Source organism: Oreochromis niloticus, linkage group LG4, assembly GCF_001858045.2.
Source record: "Oreochromis niloticus isolate F11D_XX linkage group LG4, O_niloticus_UMD_NMBU, whole genome shotgun sequence".
NCBI lineage: Eukaryota > Metazoa > Chordata > Actinopteri > Cichliformes > Cichlidae > Oreochromis > Oreochromis niloticus.
Window position 1 is genome coordinate 26,070,952 of NC_031969.2, and position 20,754 is coordinate 26,091,705.

Below are 20,754 nucleotides of genomic sequence, written 5' to 3' on the forward strand. Positions count from 1 at the left end.
AAAACTGCTGCTCAAGTGTTGTAATGTGAGCAGACCTGTTGTACTGTGAGAAGCAGCGATCCAACTATGAGCCATATCTGACATCTAGTGGTGAATTGTGCAGTTTTGCTCTCTAAAGTCACTGTAAGGTCAAATATAAAAGGTAATTAGAGAATGAGATGGCCTCCAGCCAGCCATATCTATAAGCTAGGTGCAGATGTACTGCATGCATCTACTGCATGCTCCACATTATGTCTAAAATAATGCCTGCTGAAATTAAGTAATCCTCTTTGCTTGCTGCCTTACCATAAATTACAGTGTACTGAATTATAAATTATCCAAGCTGTATGAGGGTGTTAAACTCTATATTTTCCTCTCAATATTAAGGGCAAATACATGGCATCTTACCGGAAACAAGTACATCTGTAAAATATTACTGATTATTGTACACTCTACTACTTTAAAACCTCAGTTGAATATTTGGGGCAGTAGGGGGGAAAACAAGAAATTTCTACTGTGGCTGAAATAAATTACCCATCAAATCCTTTGCTTTCTGTCTCTTATTAGTTAGACAAATTCAAGGCCTGGAGACTATTTGCAGCCACTTTCTGGTGCTGATTTGATGTCCTATTTTACTCTCCCGTGTCATTTTCTCCTGCTTGCCATTGTCTTCTCCCTGCAGATATAATTCTGTACTTACGGTATTTCGAGAGTGAAAATAGTTGCAGCTTACAAACAGACAATCTGATTTGATTGAAAACACGTAAATCCCACGATGAAGGCATTCAATCTCACATCATCACTGACGCACCGCCGTCCCATAAACCCAATTCTTAATCCCAAAGCTTTTCCCCCCCCTTTTTTTGTGGTCAGTGTGCCACTCATCGCCATAAATCCCTCTCCTCCGCATCAATCTCACCCCGCCCCCACTCCATTGTGCATGTGAGTCTCCAGGGATGAATCTGAGTTCAGCCACAACTGGCATCCTTAGGCTATAACCTGTTCTGTTGTGAGTATATATATTTATCATTGCACTTGCTCGACTAAATACCTGGACAAGGGTCACACGAGCATCAAGCAGAACAGTGCAGCCTACTGGTCAGATGTGATTCTCATACCCTACTCTGCGGTTCTGCTGTTTGTGAAGGATATTACGGAGCGTCATCTTATTTTTGGAAGAAGTTCACGTCTGCAGTCCTGGAGAGAAAGCGTTCTTAACCAAACCCTCGAAAACACGGGGCACAGCCGGACAAGTGGAAGCCATGAAAACAGTGCCAAAGGATGATATGAAATATAAAGGGGAAAAAAAGAGGAATGAATATTCAGAACATTGATATTTAATCGAAAACTGATTGAAAACTAATCACTTTGACCAGCTTCACAATATTGATTTGGGGACTGAAAACACCGTATTCTTAGTTGCTGAGGAGAACGCCGGACAGCTGCGGACTTTAAAAGTTTTTTTGTTCTTTTTCTCCGCCTATCAGATTTCTTCTGCATTTGAAAATCCAGGCTCCTGCGTACGGGACCCATCTGAATCCTTTCTGAACTGCCTGCAAGCGCACCGCTTATGCAGAAAACTGAAAAGCATGTTGATTGCCACCATAGAGGAGCTATTGCATTCCATTACGGTCATGTAAATAAAACCATTAAAAGGATATAAAAGAAAAGTGCGCGCTCTCGGCGAAGCGCAGCATCAGCACCAGCAACCAATGCGCGTCCCCGCCCCGGTAGAGGCTGCCCGAGATCCCGGGAAGAGGAGTTGGAGCCGCGCGAGTTAAAGTTGGGCTAAAGGGGGGTGAGAGGATGCTGCAGAACAATCTACGATCTAATTAACATAGCATATGTGGATAAACGTGTCCTAAGTGAAGGATGACTTGCAAAGCACTGAGCATATGCCTCTTGTTTTGGGGGTTTCAACATTGCTCATCACGTAAGTCTTGTGAAACAGCAATTATTCATCTACTGTCGTTTGCTAGAATATGATTAAAATATTTCAGGATGTATATACATGCATTATCTGCTGACTGTTTAGCGTCGGATCATACGCTGACGAAAAAGTTGCATTCTAACACGCGATAACCTGATGAGTGAAAAATACCACTGGAGGGCAAAATGTAGCCTGAGATGTTGGGATGTTTGAAGGGCAACGCACGCTGCGATGAAACCGGGCATTGTGTTAAACGGGCACGATTTCATTTTCACGGCTTGTTTTTGGCTACTGAACATTTCAAAGCACGAAAAGTGTTGAAGCAAACCGCGTCGGTCCTGCATAAGGTGCGCACGGCGATCCCCCTTTGCACTGGACTGTCTGCATTGCAGTGCTTTCTCCCAGCCTGCACGCAAGTTTCTGCAGCGTGCGGGCTCAACTCTATTTTATTTTAAAAGCGCAGTGCTGTTTATGTTGATTCAAATATAATAATATACACACAGTGTATCTTCTTGTTGGTGAAAATCCGTGGAGCGATTTTTTAATAGCAACGTTTGAGAGAGCAGGGCTCAGCGTCCTGACCGGGACCAGCCCACTGCAGTACTTTTTTTTTTGGGAAAACCTAGGTGTCCATGAGCTGCCCAGAAAGCGCTGCATCTCGCTTTTAGCTTGCTGGGAAATCATCATCTGCTATAAGACTACTGAAGTGCTTCAGTTGTCTTGCAGGTGACATAATCGGGAATACGTTTGTGGGGATATGTTTGGGGCTAAAATTGGGTAAGGGTAAACACCCACCTAGACCCATTCACCAGAGCTTGAATGCATACTGATAAGCGTTATGTGTGATGTCACTGTCAAGATGACCTCAGAGGGTCTTCACTGCTTCTTAAACGCATACTTCCAGAAACCGGCTCATTAGTTTAGGTAAGAAGAATGGAGGATGGACTAAGGTATGACTTCCTGTCACTTTGGAATGTGAAATTCAGAAATTCAGATACTGACTTACTGCTAGTATATATATATATATATATATATATATATATATATATATATATATGTATGTATACTAGAAATTATAACTTTGCTATACAGGAACTATTTTCTTTTATTTTGAAAAAGAAATGTTTCTCTGTGATGTCACGCTAACTGCAGAAGATGAACAGAGAAACCAGTTAGGCAGAATATGTTTGTCAAGCGCATTAGTTCGCTGATTGCCAATCAATAAGTTGATGTCTCTGTGCTTTATCTGCAAAAGTTCTGTTGATAGTTTAATGCAGCCCTCTGGTCTGCTGTGGTGACATGCACAGTGGAGCTGTGCCAGGATAAAATGGAGCCTTAGATCTCAGAGCACTCTAAATCATCCTGGGGTGAGGCTGAAACTCGCTCTCTGAAGTGAGAGTGTGTGTGTGTGAGGAATAAGAAGGTGGAATACATGTAAATAAATCTGAAGTTTATAGTCTGAATAACAGAGAACTAACTGTTTGGTTCATGAGAGGGGAATTGATATCTAAAGAAGCTGTAATAGTCATTTAGATTTAACTTTAAGTCTCAGCAGAACTCTGATATTCTTTAGTGTTTGTAGTTTTGGTTCTTGGTAGTCAGGCACCACCCACTGTGATGTCTGCCCAAATATGAATAATTTAGCAAAACCTCTCTTGCAAAACATGTAATATTTCGGCCACTCTTATGTACTGCTTTGTTGCAGTATGTTTTGGTATGTTTGGAGATGCCCGCATTCAGTGGATGTCTTCACTCAGAAGGGGTTGCTGTGTGAATCGTCAGCAGCCATGCATCACAGAGCAGCGTCAGTCAAAGGAGGTGCCTCTGCATACTGTATGTAACCGGCAAAAATGATGTGTCAGCCCAGACAGGCCTACCCACACTAGCGGCAGAGTGATATTTCAGCAGGAGTGGTGCTAGAGCTCTACACAGCTACACTGTTCTCCACAGCCTCTTAATGATAAACGGAGAAATAGACTACCCCGTGTGGTGCACAGATGGGAGGGGGTGCAAAATCACAAGTAGCAGGGTACGCAGGCTTCAGGTACACTCTAACTGCTGCAGCATGACAACGCCCAATAGGGAAGAGACAGGCAGAGAAGGCAGAGAAGATTATGTGATGAAGATGATGATGATAATGATGATGAGCAAGAGTAATGGGATACAGTGAAAGCATGGAAGATTGGAGGGTTTTTAGAGTTGGGCTGGAGATAAAAAGAGTGGTATCAAAATGAGGGAAAGGAAGTGAGACAGTGAATAGGTCTGGGTGCGGAGTGCGTGACATGCTTTTCATAAAAAGGAGGAGCTGTGTGACCTAGGTTACCTTGATGCAGTCTAAGATGAAGCTGTTAAAGCCAAACACCATTTAATTTACTAGTAACTGAAGAAGTTAAAGAAGTAATTACTCAAGCTACTAGTAGCAAAGGAGCTTTGCTTGTGTGATTGCATCTCAAAACTTCAAAGTATATGTATTTTTGTGGGACTGGACATTTGAGGGTGTGGTTCACTTGAAATGGCTTTATAGCACAGCAGTAAAGTAATGCAGCAGAGATCTGTTATTGATCATCTGCAGAATAGCAGGCATTGCTGTATCACAAAGAGAGAGAAAGCCATTAGAGAAGAAGCTGAATCAGAAAGTCAAGGTCATATTTCCCTTGCTCAGCACATTTCCTCCCTCTGAATGTGCAGCATGCCCTTGGAGAGATGTGGACAGAACTCATTTAAGTTGTTTAAAATTTCAGACTGTGCTCCACTTGTCCTCATCTAGCTCCATTTGCAGTCAGTATACTAACTCTGCTAGCATGCCTTGTCCTTAGCTGCTGGTTACCATGCCTTCTTCTGTGCTCCATGACCTGCACGAATGTAAAACGATGATTAAAATGCCTGTTTAGTAGTAAACAACTCCCAACATTTAAGAGAGGATTATACTGACACTGGTGGAAGGTCAGATTGGAGCTTCTTCCATTTCAGTAATAGTTATACATAAGCAAGATTAAAACATTTTATTTATTTATTGATGCACCTGGTTTGTCTTTCATTGAAAAAATAATATCCCTCCAGGATTTTGGTTTATCTATTTTAAATGTCTTAAGAGTCTCAAGGAGCATATTTTGGCACTTAAAATGAGAAACCGTTTCCTTTACAGCTGGAGGTGAGGGCATCAGGCATTTATCCCCAGCCACGACAGAAGCAAGATTAGGTAGAATTATGGTCACTTTTAACAGCCCTCAAGCAGGGAGCAAGTCTGAGCAGATGCGTGATGGCCCCATTAGCCTCATAACCACATGTACAATGGCAAAGCAGCATGACAGAGCTCTTTCTCTCTCTCTCTTTATATATTATATATATGTATATATAATAATAATACATTTTATTTGAGGGTGCCTTTCTAAAACCCAAGGTCACCTTACAAAGAGAAGAAAAATATCAATAGAACAGTAGATTTAAATCCATTAAAATCCATTAAAATACAAAAAAAGTAAGATCTGTATTAAGGCGGGTAAGACAGTTTAAACAATTATGTTTTGAGCTGTGACTTAAAGGGAAGGGAATCTATATTTCTTATGACAGGAGGAAACAAATTCCAGAGCCGAGGAGCAGAGCGACTGAAAGCTCTGTTCCCTGTAGTGATAAGACGAGGAGAAGGAACAACAAGAAAGTGGGAAGCAGTGGTAATATTAAGCAGATCACATACACACACAAGGATCTGTTTTATTTCTGTTAGGTTTGAGAAAACTGGAGGAGAACCATAATCTCATCTCCATAAGACAGTTCGAGAGGGAAGTAGGTGGAAGGGATGAATTAGGTTGGGAGGAAATGTAGAGCTGGGTGTCATCAGCATAACAATGAAAATTGATATTATATTGTAAATGTATTATTATTATTATTATTATTATTATTATTATTACATATATAATATTCTTCTTCCTGCTCCTTTTCATGCATGGAAACAGTGTTAATTTAATTGAACTGATCCGAGTAAATGTGTCTCCCAGAGAATGCAGTAATCTCCAAGTGGTGTTTTCTTATCTAGCTGTGCAGGAGTGCCTGGTGTTGTTATTCATTTCGAAAGGTGCATTGTTATAAAAAGTACTTTTTTAAAACACCTTCTGACATTGGTGTTGTCCCTGTTTTCACTGCAGGAGAATGTGTCGATCCACTCGTCTCTGGGCTGTATGCGTCCTCCTTCCTGGCCTCTTCCAGATATAACTTTCTGTACTCTGCCAATTTTGCCAAACTATATGGTAAGTTTTTGTAATGTAATGCAATGTTATATTTGAGACCTGATTCACAGCACAAATTCCAATAAAGGTACTAAGGTGAATTGAATCCTCTGTTCCATTCAGCTCCATTATGAAGACGTTTGCATGAAAATATCAGAATAGAATAAACCCATTATTAATGTTACTAGTTGTATAATTTTTGAGGACTATTCCTAAAATGGCAAGGCATATGAAAGCAATCTATAAGCCATAAAGTGAGGGACTCTATCTTAAAGTGGCAATACTTTCACTGGAAATGAAGAGAATATAATATAATTTATTAAAATAAATCCTGCTACTTTAAAAATATAAACAAACTTAAAATTATGTTTTGTTATTTTTTAATTTGATTGAACCTACTTTTAGCAAAGGAATCTATTTTTTAACAAAGTTAACAACTGGCAGGTTAAAATAGAGTGTTTACCAGCTATGATGCAAACACAGTTTGATAATATATCACTTTATGATGTGTTGCTTAGGCTGGCTGCAGTCAGCAAAAAACCCCAAAACAAAACAAAACAAACAGAAAAAAGTTACCACCCCTTGTAGTGAAAGGATGACTTCAGATTCATTTTCCTTGAATAGAATAATTATTCTGTGATAATTGAGCCTATACCATACAATTACGCATCTACATGGGGGCTTTAATAGCAGTACATTACATACTGTGTAATCATTCCAATAAGATTTAAGGTCAGCTCTGTAAGGTCACAGTTGTATTTCTAGTTATTTCATCCTTCCCAAATTTGATAAAATCTTTTCTTTTCATGCCCTCAGGCAGCAGTGGCTGGTCCCCTTCCCCAAGGGACAGACAGCCATGGTTACAGATAGACTTGGGCAGGAAGTACCGACTGGTGGCAGTTGCGACTCAGGGGACCTTCAACTCATATGATTGGGTCACCAAATACACTCTGCTCTACGGAGATCGACCAGACTCCTGGACGCCATACATCATGAAAGGAGGCAACTCTGTAGGTGTCACTGGGCCCTAATGGCTGCGGTGGGATGAAAGCCATAAAAGGGATGAGTCGAGGATTAACTAGTCAAATGTAATCTCTATGGCAGATTTTGGATTCAGTGGGTGTTCCATTATATTCATTGCCACAGGCAGAAAAACAAAGACAGCACAGAATATTATCACTGACAAAGCTAATCTCATCATCAATTCATCATCGTCTCTTAATAAGGCTTTAACACCATAGCAGTGGCTCAATAACTCTCCACTCTTCTCCTGTCTCATCTGTTTGCAGACGCTGCCTGGTAACTGGAATTATTATCAGGTGAAGAGGAATGTCTTCCATTACGCCTTTACTGCTAAACATATTCGTCTGCTGCCTCTGGCATGGAACACAGAGAATGGAGGGAAGATTGGTGTGAGACTGGAGCTGTTTGGCTGCCCTTATGGTAAAAATGACTGAAGGATGCTGTACATGGATTTCCTGATTCTGACTGACATCCAGCAGTTAACCATAGCTCTTAACTATATTTTGAAAACATGCCAAATGTGCTGCACTAGTTCCATATTCTTTCACAAGCGACTACTCTCAGTACTCTTCAGTGGTTTGAATGTATTACGCAAGCTAAAGTGCTAACAATTTCAAGGAGCTCAAGGACATGAGCCATGTAGCATACTTGCTACATTACTCTTTTAAACTGAATCAGGTTGACATTTTGTTGCAGATTCCTATGTGCTACAGTACAATGGAGATGACTCAGTGGTCTACAAGTATCCTGAAAAAAAGTCCCGTACGCTGCAGGACCACATTGCCATAAACTTCAAGACTCTGGAGCAGGATGGCCTTCTTTTGCACAGTGAAGGGATTCAGGGAGACCTCTTTACCCTGGAGCTGAAGAAAGGCCGGCTTTACCTGCACATCAGTCTTGGTACAAGCAGCATTAAAAAATTTGTTTACATTTATTGTTTCAGGAACTAAAAACTTTGTAACAGTAACATCCATCTCAGAGATAACCTGAAACAAAGCCGAATTGTCACGGTAGGGATCTTGGCATTGCTGGTTAGGTTGTTGAGTTAGGTCTTTCAGTTATGCCAAAAATCTTTACATGCTTTGAACATTTTTATTCAGTTCCTTCCATGCTGTGTTTGCTCTTGGTTTTTCAGGAAGCAGTAATGTACACAAAGTTAATGGACGGACTACACTGACCGCTGGCAGCCTTCTTGATAATCTCCACTGGCACTATGTCACAATCAAACGTTATGGTCGACAGGTGAACCTCACAGTGGACAGTCAGACAGTGACAGCCATATGTAATGGAGAATTTACTCACCTGGATCTAGATAAACAGGTACTGTCTGGAATATATCCTCCTTTAACCGCAGAAATATTAGTGAATGTAGGACAATGCTCTGGGTATCTGACTGTCTTAATACCTGATGCTTAGATCTATGTAGGAGGAGTAATAGAGCAAAACATGCCTCACCTCCCTAACACGCCAAATTTCGCGGGCTGTATGGAAAACGTCTTCATCAATGGCATCAATGTCATCGACAAAGCCAAGAGAGAAGATCCCGACATCCATATACCAAGAAGGGTAGGGCTCTACGATAACTCTAATCCATTATATAGCAACGTCATCAATTTGGGTAATCGCCTTTAAAATTTGCAGCTTCACCCAAATTCGTCTGTTTTATGTTCACAGTTTAATCACAAACACTGTCATTCGTTTCAGTGTGGCTAATAAGGTCGATTTTCTCTCTCCATCTAGAAAAAGATGCATTTTACCTGCCGTGACATTCTGCTGAAACCAATGACCTTCGCTGGGCCCAATAACTACCTGCAGGTGCCAGGGTTCTTCAGGAGGCCCCGCATGTTTGTCAAGTTCAAGTTCCGCTCATGGGACTACACAGGGCTTCTGATGTTCACACGTTTTGCTGATGATCTGGGTGCTCTTGAGCTGGGTCTGAGCGAGGGACAGATCAATGTCACTATATTCCAGCCTGGCAAGAAGAAAATTCAGTTTGCTGCTGGTAGGCTTTTCTCAGACACATATTAATGATCAAGCCCATTGCTCGCCAGTGGTGCTAGTTTTTGTCAATATGCAAATTTACTCTTTATAAGGGTGGGGAAACCTGCAGTCAGCTGAGACTGAAACAGTCCATTGAATGAGTGACGAAACGTTTCTTCCACTGAACACGTTATGTTCAGATGAACAGAATCAACTTTTTGGGACTTTGTTAAAATAAGATTATTAATACATCACATCTTGATTGTTTGAAATCCACAATGGTGGTATACACAGGCAAATCACAAAACAGTGTAATTGTCTAAGATCTTATGGACGTAAATGCATGGAGGGTCAGGAAAGTTCCATAACAGAGACATACCACCAAACTTTAATTTCTCCACATTTAAATATTTTCTGTCCCTAAACTATAACTGGACAATTCATGGCAACCTTTACCTGACAAATGAAAGAATGGTTAGCATTATGCATTAGATTTTTGTACTGATAATATGTACAAAACAACTGCACATATCTGTACTTATAACATAATATGACAGCATCACAAAGGGCTTCGTCTTGTTCCACAGGATACAGACTAAACGATGGTTATTGGCATTCAGTGGATTTGGCAGCCAGAGACAACCTGCTAACTCTCACTATTGATGAGGAGGAGGGCTCACCACTAAAGATCACCAACCCTTTCCTTATTCGGACAGGCGACCGCTACTTTTTTGGAGGTGAGTCGATTTGTCAGATAACTGCTAACAACAAAAAGATCACATAGATCAAATCTGTGCTCATCAAGTCTTACAAAATTTGCTTTCCTCCGTTTAGGTTGTCCGAAAACTAATAACACAGTCAGGAAATGTGAAACCAAGCTGAATCGCTTCCATGGTTGCATGCAGCACATCTTCATAGACAACGAACAGCTCGATATTGACATTATTCTGATGCGACAGTGGGGAAGATATGCTGAGCTGTTGTTGGGCACCTGTGGGATCACTGACAGGTGAAACATACCATTAGTCATTGAGGAAACCTGACTGATTCAGTTTAATTAAAACGATACACTAATAACTCATTATTGCAGTGCTATATTAGTATGTCATACTGAATCATTTATCATATCTACTGATAACCCATTCATAATGTTTGTGGACTACTTGGCCTCACATTGCTGTCAGACATAATTGGTTTGGATTGTCTGGTTTTTAAAACTATCTTGACCTCATAAACTCTGTCTAAAAGAACTTGGCAGAAGAAAAATATCACAAAAAGGAGAATAGGATGGTGAAAAAACATAGGTTATTTATCACTCACTTTTGCAATAACCATAAACTTAGTATAATAATCTCTTTTGTATGCAGATGTACTCCAAATCCATGTGAGCACGAAGGTAGATGCATCCAGTCCTGGGATGACTTCATCTGCTTGTGTGAGAATACAGGCTATAAAGGAGAAGTGTGTCACATGTGTAAGTGCTAGCTGATAATTGTAAAATGCCAACACTTTCTTAAATAAATAACACCTTGCTTGTGTTATTTATACTCCTTATTATAATAAATTGCTCCATTATGTCCCCAAACAGCGGTTTATAAAGAATCATGTGAGGCCTACAGACTCAGTGGCAAGTATTGGTCTGGAAACTACACCATCGATCCTGATCTCAGTGGGCCATTGAAACCATTTGAAGTGTACTGCAAAATGAAATGTAAGTAGTCATTGTTGCTAATAATGCATGGCTGCAGCAGCACTGTGTTTGATGTTTTATCTGTAGGTTGCGAAAAGAGGGAGAAAAAAAGTCATCCTATTATGTGAGGGTAATGAGAAATGTGCACTGAAGTTTCAAGGGAAATTAAAAAAAGGATTTATATAACAAGAGAGATCCAGCTGTTGCTGTCTTTGCATCTGTCTTGTAAAACTTTTCATCCTCTGCTTCCTTCATATTATTATAGAGGAAGATATTATTATATAGTAAATTTCTTTTTAGTGTTTCATCATGTTCCTTACTTTTCCCCCATTATTCTATTTGATCCTTTTCTGATTTGACTTACATCTATCACACCCTTTTACAGCATATAAAGCTTGGACAGTGATACTGAGTGATCGAGTGGAAGGTACTAAGGTGATTGGGAGTTCAATCGACAAGCCATATATAGCAGATGTCAACTACTGGAATGCCTCCTGGGATGAAGTCACTGCTCTTGCAAACACCTCCATGTACTGTGAACAGTGGATAGACTACTCCTGCTATAAGTCCCGTCTCCTCAATACCCCCAGTAAGTAGGATGAGACAGATTTTAATAGCGTGCAGATGATCAATAAGCAAAGAAAAATGAAAACGAATACATGTTTCAAACACAGATTCAATTTCTCTTTCAAAATAGATGGAAGGCCTTTCACTTACTGGATTGGTCGCAACAATCAGAGCCATTATTATTGGGGTGGGACATTCAGAGAAGTCCAAAAATGCGGCTGTGCTGTCAATCAAACCTGTGTCGACCCCAAGTTTCAGTGCAACTGCGACGCTGACTATAGACAATGGTGAGAGAAGAACACACTGAACATGTTTACTTGTGACTTTGACATTAATCATTTTCTTTGTGGCTTTTCAGGTACTCGGACAAAGGCTACTTGGACTTTAGAGACCATCTGCCTGTGAGGAGGGTGGTGGTCGGGGACACCAATAGGACCGGCTCAGAGGCGCATTTCACAGTTGGGCCACTCCGCTGCCATGGCGACAGTGAGATTAAATATTATGGCTTTTGCTAACACATATGCTCATCTCTAGTGTATCAAGGGCTTCTGAGTTGTTTTTCTCCAAATTTATTTCTATGTTTTCCACAGGAAACATCTGGAACACCATAGCCTTCACAAAGCCCACTTACATAACATTCCCCACCTTCAGGCCTGGAACAACTGTTGACATCTCTTTCCACTTCAAAACCTATCGTGACCATTGTGTCTTCCTGGAGAACTCTGATGATCATCTTAGAAACTTTATAAGAATAGAGCTCAATAGTGAGTGGGTTCATCTGTTAGAAGGAAATTCTCAAGTGTATCCTATTAGAACTGTACATTTTGTAAAAAGTATTTTGTTAATTGTATCTTTTCTTTTCTTCCAGCCACCCAGGATCTTGCATTTGTATTTATGGTTGGCGATGGCATCCTTAATGCGACCCTACACTCTCCCGTGCCACTTAATGACAACGAGTGGCATTTCGTTCAGGCTGAGCTTAACGTGAAGTTGGCTCGGATTAAGGTAGATTATCAGCCATGGGCAGTCAAACGCTTCCCACCTCAGACTTTTATCACCATGAAGTTCACACATCCTCTCCTTGTAGGTAGGTTTCCTGAGGTGCACTTGGAAATTTCAAAATATAAAAACGACACAAATTAAATCAATTTAATGTGTCCTCTAGCCACTGATACAAGTATTCTTTGTTACAGGTTCAGCCAACCGTACCTTGAGACCTTTCTTGGGCTGCCTTCGAGGGTTGCGGATGAATGGCGTGCCTCTCGATTTAGAGGGGAAAGTAAACGAAGAACAGGGCATAAGGAGGAACTGTACTGGGCAGTGTCTTAATGCTACCATACCATGTCGAAACAGCGGGCAGTGTATTGAGGGATACGCTTCCTATACTTGTGACTGTAACAATACAGCCTTTGATGGTTTCTACTGCCATAAAGGTAAGTTATGTTCAGCACAACAAAAGTTAAACACCTTAAACCTGGTAAATGTAATGAAATGCAGACTGAAATCTAATAATTGTTTTTCTAAGATATTGGAGCTTATTTTGAGATTGGATCATGGATGAGGTACAACATACGAAAGAAGCCAGTATCAGATGAAGCAGCGTGGGCCAACTGGATTGACCCGCACTACGACAACTTCAGTCTCGGCTACAACGATACAGCAGATGACATAGAGTTCAGTTTTAGCACTGTTCACACACCAGCCGTGTTGCTCTACATAAGCTCCTTCGTCCAGGACTACATCGCTGTCATACTCAAGACTGATGGTATGGAAAGCTAAGAAACAATATTTGTTGAGAATGGGAAAGTCATAACTTTGCACATAATCTCATTTTTAGGACAGCGTAGTGATTTTATTCACTTGTTAGAGTTATTGAGCAAAACAGTACTGTATGCTATTGATTTACTCTCTTGCCTCTCCCCTCAGGTAGTGTAGATCTGAGGTATAAGCTGGGAGTCATAACACACAAGTACCAGCTGACTCACAGAAACCTGGCAGATGGATTCCCTCACTATGTGAACATAACCAGACACAACAGAACCATCAAAACCCAGGTTCAAGCTCTCATTGCTCCCACTGTGTACAATGTGATCTGTGGTTTAGATTACCTTCTGTGAAATCATTTATTATGTCTCGTAATTCTGAACGCTATTTAAGGATACCCAACTAACTGAACTTCCCCAAGAGAAGCAGAATTTTCCTACAAATTATAAGAACAGTGATCTACACAAATGTTCAAGTAACAGTTTTACGTTTGGGAATTAGATTTGGGGTCAGGTAAAAAGGCTCGAATTTCTACCTTTGATAAAAGCCAGGTTGGTAGCCTCACATTTATTACTTTCATATGTCATGTCAAAGAATGTCTTAAAAATAGTGCTTTTTATTTGGAAGTGCTCCATCTGTAGCTGGTTAACTGTTTATAATCATTGATGCTTGTCGTACTATAGGCATGTAATGGTGTCTTTTTATTCTGCAATGTCCCCTTGAGGTGTAAAAACAAATGTTTCTCTATCCATAGGTGGATTACATGGAGCCTATAGTGGAAAAGATAACCTTGGTGGAAGATGCCAGGTTTGACTCTCCAAAGTCCATGTTCCTGGGCAGAGTGATGGGTAAAAGGCTTATTAACTTATTAATAACATCTTGCTGCAAGAATTTTATTTTATTTTTTGTTTAATCAGATCCTGATGTCATGTTTAATTGCTGTATCGTTTCCTTCAGAGGTTGGTGACATTGACTATGAAATCCAGAGGCATAATGCTCCAGGCTTCATAGGCTGCATATCTGGGGTCAGATATAATGTCTACGCACCTCTGAAGACCCTGTTCCGTCCAAACGAAACAGACCCTCCTGTACAGACGCACGGCTATGTCTCTGAGTCTAATTGTGGTGCCTTCCCTCCTGTGCTCGGTTATGTACCATGGGAGGCCGATCCCTGGTTTACTGGAATAGGTAGACGTTTATTTTTCATCGTGTAACTCTCATGAAATAAAGGCATTATTGTTTTCTGTTTATTTCCTGAACTGTGCATCTCTCTCTCTTACAGAGTATATTTATATCCATGATGACCTAGGTCTATTTTGGATAACAGGTAAGAATCATTTTTATTTTGAAGTTGTACAAAACGTGTAATGTGACATTTAGTAGTTTATTTCATTTAATCTGAAGCACCACTCATCTCCTTCATTTCTGTTTTACTCTTCTCCTCGTGCCCCAGATGGCTCAAACGCTGTTTCAAATTCTCTCTTAGTTTTTCCTAAAATCCTCTAATCCAAAATTAGAGCAGAGTTGTCAGAGTCTGACAGGAGCTTTTCAGTGGTTGATTCTTTCTGAAGGCAGAATTTTATTATATGTGGAAAAATAAAACACAGAACATAATTACAGTAAAGTAAACAACTATTTTTCAAGCATTTCAGTCATACCAAATGATAGTGTTGACTACATTCGAGTGCATTCAGGTATATTGATTAAATAAGGAAAATTAGTGCAATGTATGAGTTATTTGATCTATCTATCTATCTATATCTATCTATCTATCTATCTATCTATCTATATATATATATGTATATATATATATATATATATATATATATATATATATATATATATATAATATATATATATATATATATATATATATATATATATATATATAATTAATAGCCATGAGTGTTGGACCGTACTCGCAACACAGAAATATAAGCTGTCATAACAATAACAATGCCAACTGACTTGCTTTCAATATGCACTTATAGAAGGTATTTGTTATATAATCAACATGAATATTACAATGAGAACATGGACGTGGAGGACATGCACTGAGAGCAGATGAGCAGCCTGCAGCATAGTACCACAGATGAAAAAAAAATTAGAGCAGGTCCCCCTGATGAGCAGGAGAGGCTGGAGTCTCAGGATTAAACTGCAGCACAGAGACTCCCTGCTCCATCCCTGTCTGAGACCTTTACCGGATCAGCTATATTTAGTCTGCATGGTCCCAGCTTACTGTTCATCATTGATAGATGCTTTAGCTTAATAAATCATTTTGCTTCTGAGCTATTATGCTAATACTGGACATCAGCATGTCATTAAAGATTAATGCAACATTCGGCTATGCTGACAAAGGTCCCTCCCAGATATCAGACATCTTCTCTGTCTGGTATATTGTCATAGATAAAATGGTTATGACTCAGAAATTACACCTCCTGTTTTAATATTACCAATGAAATAAAATGCTAATCTCTACTGGCAGAAAAAAACGTTCACAGACATAAGACCTGAATGCTCGAGCTCTACAGTGAATGATCCAGTGGCTCCTTTATGCTCTGGGGGATATTTAGCCAGCCTGATTTAGATTCCCCTTTTACTCTTTGAGGGAATAGTCACTGCAATCAGAACAACATGTATCTTGTGGAAAGACGGTCTTCCTCATTTTAGATTGAGGTAAATGTACAATGAAGTTTTAGTGAAAGGATTCAACACCATTTTAGGACACTTTATGTTGATTTTCCTTCCATTTTCTACTCTTCTATATCTTTCCAAGAGACATAGAAATACTGTAGAACATCAGAAGTTATCTTTTTTTATACTTCACAGACCATTCTCTGTAACCATTCACTGTGTTTATGAACCTATGGCGCTGAGAACATTTTATTGGCAGAAAGGCTGGCAAACACTGTTGATGTTTTGCCATTTCATTACACAGCGAACACTCTGAGCGACAAAAAACCTCCACACACCTACAGGCAATTTAATGCCATGATTGCACTCACTGAACTGTCAAATATTAAATGTGGTTGGTCTCCAAGCTCATGTACAGCTTGTCTCTGAATACTTACAAGCACTCTCTTTTAAGATGAAAAACAGTGTTTGTAATATGGTCTTTCATCCTGAAGTTATAGTCGATGTCATTTCAATCTGATGAAAAAACTCATTTATGTCTTTGCTACAGCTGGATTACAGAAAGTCCATCTTCAAAGTCCATTTTCATTTAGCAAATTCTAAATGCAGCTGCTTGGGAACTAAGGACAAAGTGCTTATCAGGTCACTCCAATCTTCAGAAAATTCCTCTGGCTATCTGAAAATTTCCTCTGGCTTACTAAGACCTTGCTTCAGAGAGTGCACTATTTCAGATCATATTTTAAATGTATCAAATCCAACAGAGGATTACTGAGGAGGAAGAGAGGACATGTATGGATAGGATGAAGAGTGGAAGACGGTTATTCAGATGACAGAAGTGTGTAGGGATGAAGTCAGGAGTGACAGAGAAGTATGTGAGGGTGTTGCAGGACATGCATGAGCACAGTGAGACAGTGGTGAGGTGTGTGGTAGGAGTGACAGATGGGTTCAAGTTGGGGGTGGGATTAGCTCAGGGATCAGCGCTGAGCCCCTTGTTGTTTACAATAGTGATGGACAGGCTGACAGATGAGGTCAAGCAGGAGCCTCCACGAATGTTTGCAGAAGATACTGTGATTTGTATTTGAGAGTAGGGAGCAGGCCTAAAAGAGTCTATAGAGATGGAGGTGTGCACTGCAGAGAAATGAAAGTCAGTAGAGGCAAGACAGAGGAAGAATGAGAACGAGAGGAAGGCAAGAGAAGTGAAGAAGAGCGTGCAGGCCAGGTGGAGTGGGTAGCAATAACAAAAAGACAGGAGGGACAGGTCAATTTGGAGATAAAAGTGAGAAAGCCAAGGCTGAGATCATTTGAACGTGCAGAAGAGTGTATATACTGGACAAAGTATGTTAAACATGGAGAGGTCAGGTAGGAAGACAAAAGAAGACCACAGAAAAGATTTTTGGATGTAGAAAAAGAGGAAATGTTGGAGTTGGAGTGGGAGAAGATGCTGGTGATTGGGTAAGATGGAGGCAAATGATCCGTTGTGTCCCCTAAAAGGAACAGGCGAAAAAAGAGGAAGAAGAGATCAAACCCAGCAAAGAATGTCTCGAAAGGCAGGTCTAATTCCAGTGAGAGTACATTCAGTATTTATAAATCAAAATCATTTACCAGGTTATTTAATATTCCAAACCTTTAACTGGGCTTGCTGTTAACCTTTTAAAATAAAATCAACGTAGTATTTGTATAGTCATTAATTCAATTCAGTTCAACTCAATTCAATTCAATTTATATAGCACAAAATCACAACAACAGTTGCCTCAAGGCAGTTTATATTGTAAAGTAAAATCCCCCAGATGATACAAACAGAACAGAGAAACCTAACAATCAGATATCCCCCTATATTTTTCTCTTTCTGTATGTTTTGATGACCTTTTCACAGTAAATCACACTAACTAATTAAATCACTAGTGTGAGCAGTGATTTCTTATTCAGAGAGACCAAAAAACCACACATGCGCAGAATGTAAACATCACACTTAAGATGTTGCAGAATTAGATCACAGACTTCTGGGACAGCAGAAAGAAAGTGTGTTATGTCATCATAGGCGATATGAGACCTAAATTCATTTATTCCAACAGTTTGTCTGTTAAGATAAGAATGTACCTATCTTTGTGTCAAGCAACACTTGCTTGTCATCAGTATTTCTTGGAGCAGCTTTTTCTTCCAGGCCTTGTGGATAATGTCTGACTCCTATTCTTGTCCTTCAGTTATTGTGATCCTGGGGCTGCTGCTGCTCTTTGGAGGAATGTACAGCATCTATGTGTATGCCTATCAGCAGAAAGGCAGTTACCATACCAATGAACCTAAAAACCTGGAGTCCCCCAGTAGCTCCAGACCCCTCACCGAGACTCTGAGGAGAGAAAAAAAGAAACTCCCAGAAATTGAAGAGGAGTTCAGGAGCGACTAGCATCAGAGAACCTCTTGGACAATGGTTGGGGTTTTGAGTGGGGGTTGGAGTGTGGGAGTTAGCATCTACAAAACCACAGATACCTATATTAAGTTTTCTATTTTTTTTGTTTCCTGATTTTTTTTTAATTTACATTTTGGTTTCTGTTCCTTTGCCCAGTTGATTTGGATATGATGCCTGGTGCTCTACATAGTATGTATTTTGGTAAGTCTAGTTTTGCTGGGTTCAAAGTTCAAATCAAGCCCCGCGTTGCATGAGTAGCCAACAAGTCTCACACTGTATTGCAGGGTGAAATACTGAAGTGCCTCATCTGAGCAAGCTTGATCTGAAGTACCCATAATAGCTTATTCAGATAGGAATTAGTTTAGACACTGTGGGAAAGGATCTTTAATTGGAACATCAGATTTAAGTGTTTAGGCTTTGAGTGATTTCTTTTCTGAGCCATTTTTAAGACCGATGAAAACTACCAATAACCTACTGTATAGATTTATCGCCATCTAAAATATACCTTTTGCTGACAATCTCTTCTGGAACCACTATCGACACCATAGTGCATAATCCATTTCGATTTTAAACAGAGACAGCATCTGAAGTGGTGAACTAAAGCAGTGCAAGGAAAATCAACACACAAGATTGGTGTTCATGGATAAAAAAAAAAAAGAAGCATCAACCGAAAAGGAATATACTGATAAGCATGGAGCTTTGTGATGATAAGCTTTGAGATGATACGTACAGATTCTAAAAGGTACATATGCTTATGTTTGTTGTATTGAACCCTATAACATTGCATTATATATACAGTGTCAGTAGAAAGCAGCTTTGCCGATTACAGTATGCTCAGATTCATAACACATTCTCAACGATGGGGGCTTTGGACATGAGAATGTGATGGTCTGAAGATACAGTACCTCTGGCTGTAGGAGCTAACAGACTGTTGGTGTACTGCAGAACGAAAACAAAAAAAGTTCAAGTGATGAAGCTTGCCAGGGACAGAGTGAACTAGATCTTATTTCTTCTGTCTTACTTCTGGTTGCATATTATGATCAATCTGCCAATAGGTTGGTGCTACAGACGTTTGAATCTCTAACGTCTCAGAGTGTCAGAACAAAAAGAGTATAAGTCCTTCCACAATCCTTTCTTTTTCAGTGAAAACAAATTTCAGGGAAAAGCTGCTATGGCCATATGGGAAGCATACATATAAACACACATGCACATACACACATACACACAATAACATATGTACAGAGGACCACAAAAATGTAAATGCTAATCTTTTTCTTTTAGCTCATACTGCTAAAATATTTTTCATTATATTGTAGTGCAGTAGCTGACCACAAAGTCATCACTGCTGCTGATTGTTTAGCTGCTTTCAGTGAAAAAGTGGAAAATTCTACAGTCACATGAAATTTTCATCTCTGGCAAGATGAAATATCATTTGATCTGTGGTGCAACCAAAGCTTAGGGCTATCATCACTCACTGCAGCTCCTTGTGTACACTAAAGCACTATCGTGTATGTGGAAAACAATGAAAAAAGTAACACATTTGCAACATATCAGCTATGCATATGTAGAGCATGAGCGCACTTTGCAGTAACATGCAATAATATTAGCTTCTTCCAGCCACCAATAATGTTAATGCCTCAGTTTAATTTGCTAATGCACAATAGCAAGTAGGATGCAATGAGTGTATACGTAACTATATGAATAATGTGTCAAGTGACTTGTTTTTAAAATTCCTTCAGTTTGTACAAGAAAAGCTACAGTCAAATGGAATGGTTTGAATGTATATCCTCAGACTGTGTAATGTATGAGCAGACACTACACTGAAGACCTGCTCTGTTTTTATTGTAGACTGCTTAGTACTGAAAGTAAAACTATTCATTGTAGCTTTTTAGAATGCTCAGGATAAAGAAAGTACAGTACTTGTTCTCTGTAGCACTAATACACCTCCAAAACTCAACATTGTTGGTTTTTCTTCCGTTACAGATGGACAGGACTGTGCGAAGTTGTACAGTGAAAGAATGTACAGTAGATGTAAAAACTGCAATTACTGTAAAGGCACGACTTGCTAATAATGTATGAACATGTACAGATTTGGCCAAAACTGGCAAATACAGGCTCTATTTTTCAGAATGTACTTTAATAACACGAATGAGAGTGAAAAGTGAGCAAACAGAGTGAAACTGATGGTTTGTGATGATCGAAGAATGACTTATGTTTTTGTTATTTGGACAATCGCCACATCAACAAACTTGGGTCAAATGTGCTTTGTTGCCTTTTAGCAAAGAGTCAACTTCTTTATCATATAAATGTATATATATCACTGTATTCATTGGTAAATGGACTGTAAGCATTCAGCATTAGCAATGTTACATTATTGCACCTCACTAGTTAATTCATATGTGGTCCCTGGAGCGTGTGTTTGTGTGGTCTGATGTTTTAATGTTTGTGTATTTACATTTTTGCCACCAAGATACAACCTGATGTTAAAATAATGACAAACGTGCACTCATGCCAACTATTCAGCTCACTTATTGTAGTGCACCAACAGTAGTACAGTGAG

General features: G+C 39.6%; 1 protein-coding gene across 1 annotated transcript; it reads left to right on the plus strand.

Annotated features, from left to right (window-relative positions):
* The first annotated feature begins 982 nt into the window (after nucleotides 1-982).
* cntnap1 (contactin associated protein 1) lies at nucleotides 983-20,590 on the plus strand. Its single transcript, XM_005468828.4, has 24 exons — nucleotides 983-1,912; nucleotides 6,052-6,153; nucleotides 6,949-7,142; nucleotides 7,422-7,575; nucleotides 7,852-8,055; nucleotides 8,291-8,475; nucleotides 8,572-8,721; nucleotides 8,896-9,157; nucleotides 9,723-9,872; nucleotides 9,970-10,144; nucleotides 10,503-10,609; nucleotides 10,724-10,846; nucleotides 11,211-11,414; nucleotides 11,523-11,679; nucleotides 11,751-11,878; nucleotides 11,983-12,156; nucleotides 12,261-12,479; nucleotides 12,586-12,825; nucleotides 12,918-13,157; nucleotides 13,319-13,446; nucleotides 13,911-14,004; nucleotides 14,114-14,344; nucleotides 14,439-14,483; nucleotides 17,992-20,590. The coding sequence occupies exons 1-24, from the start codon at nucleotides 1,852-1,854 to the stop codon at nucleotides 18,189-18,191; spliced, it is 3,927 nt and encodes a 1,308-aa protein (XP_005468885.1). The 5' UTR covers nucleotides 983-1,851; the 3' UTR covers nucleotides 18,192-20,590.
* The last annotated feature ends 164 nt before the right edge of the window (nucleotides 20,591-20,754 follow it).

Coding starts and splice junctions, on each gene's coding strand:
- cntnap1 (XM_005468828.4), top strand. CDS start 1,852: ATGACTTGCAAAGCACTGAGCATATGCCTCTTGTTTTGGGGGTTTCAA. Junction 8,476..8,571: donor ACCTGGATCTAGATAAACAG/GTACTGTCTGGA, acceptor CCTGATGCTTAG/ATCTATGTAGGAGGAGTAAT. Junction 12,480..12,585: donor CACACATCCTCTCCTTGTAG/GTAGGTTTCCTG, acceptor TCTTTGTTACAG/GTTCAGCCAACCGTACCTTG.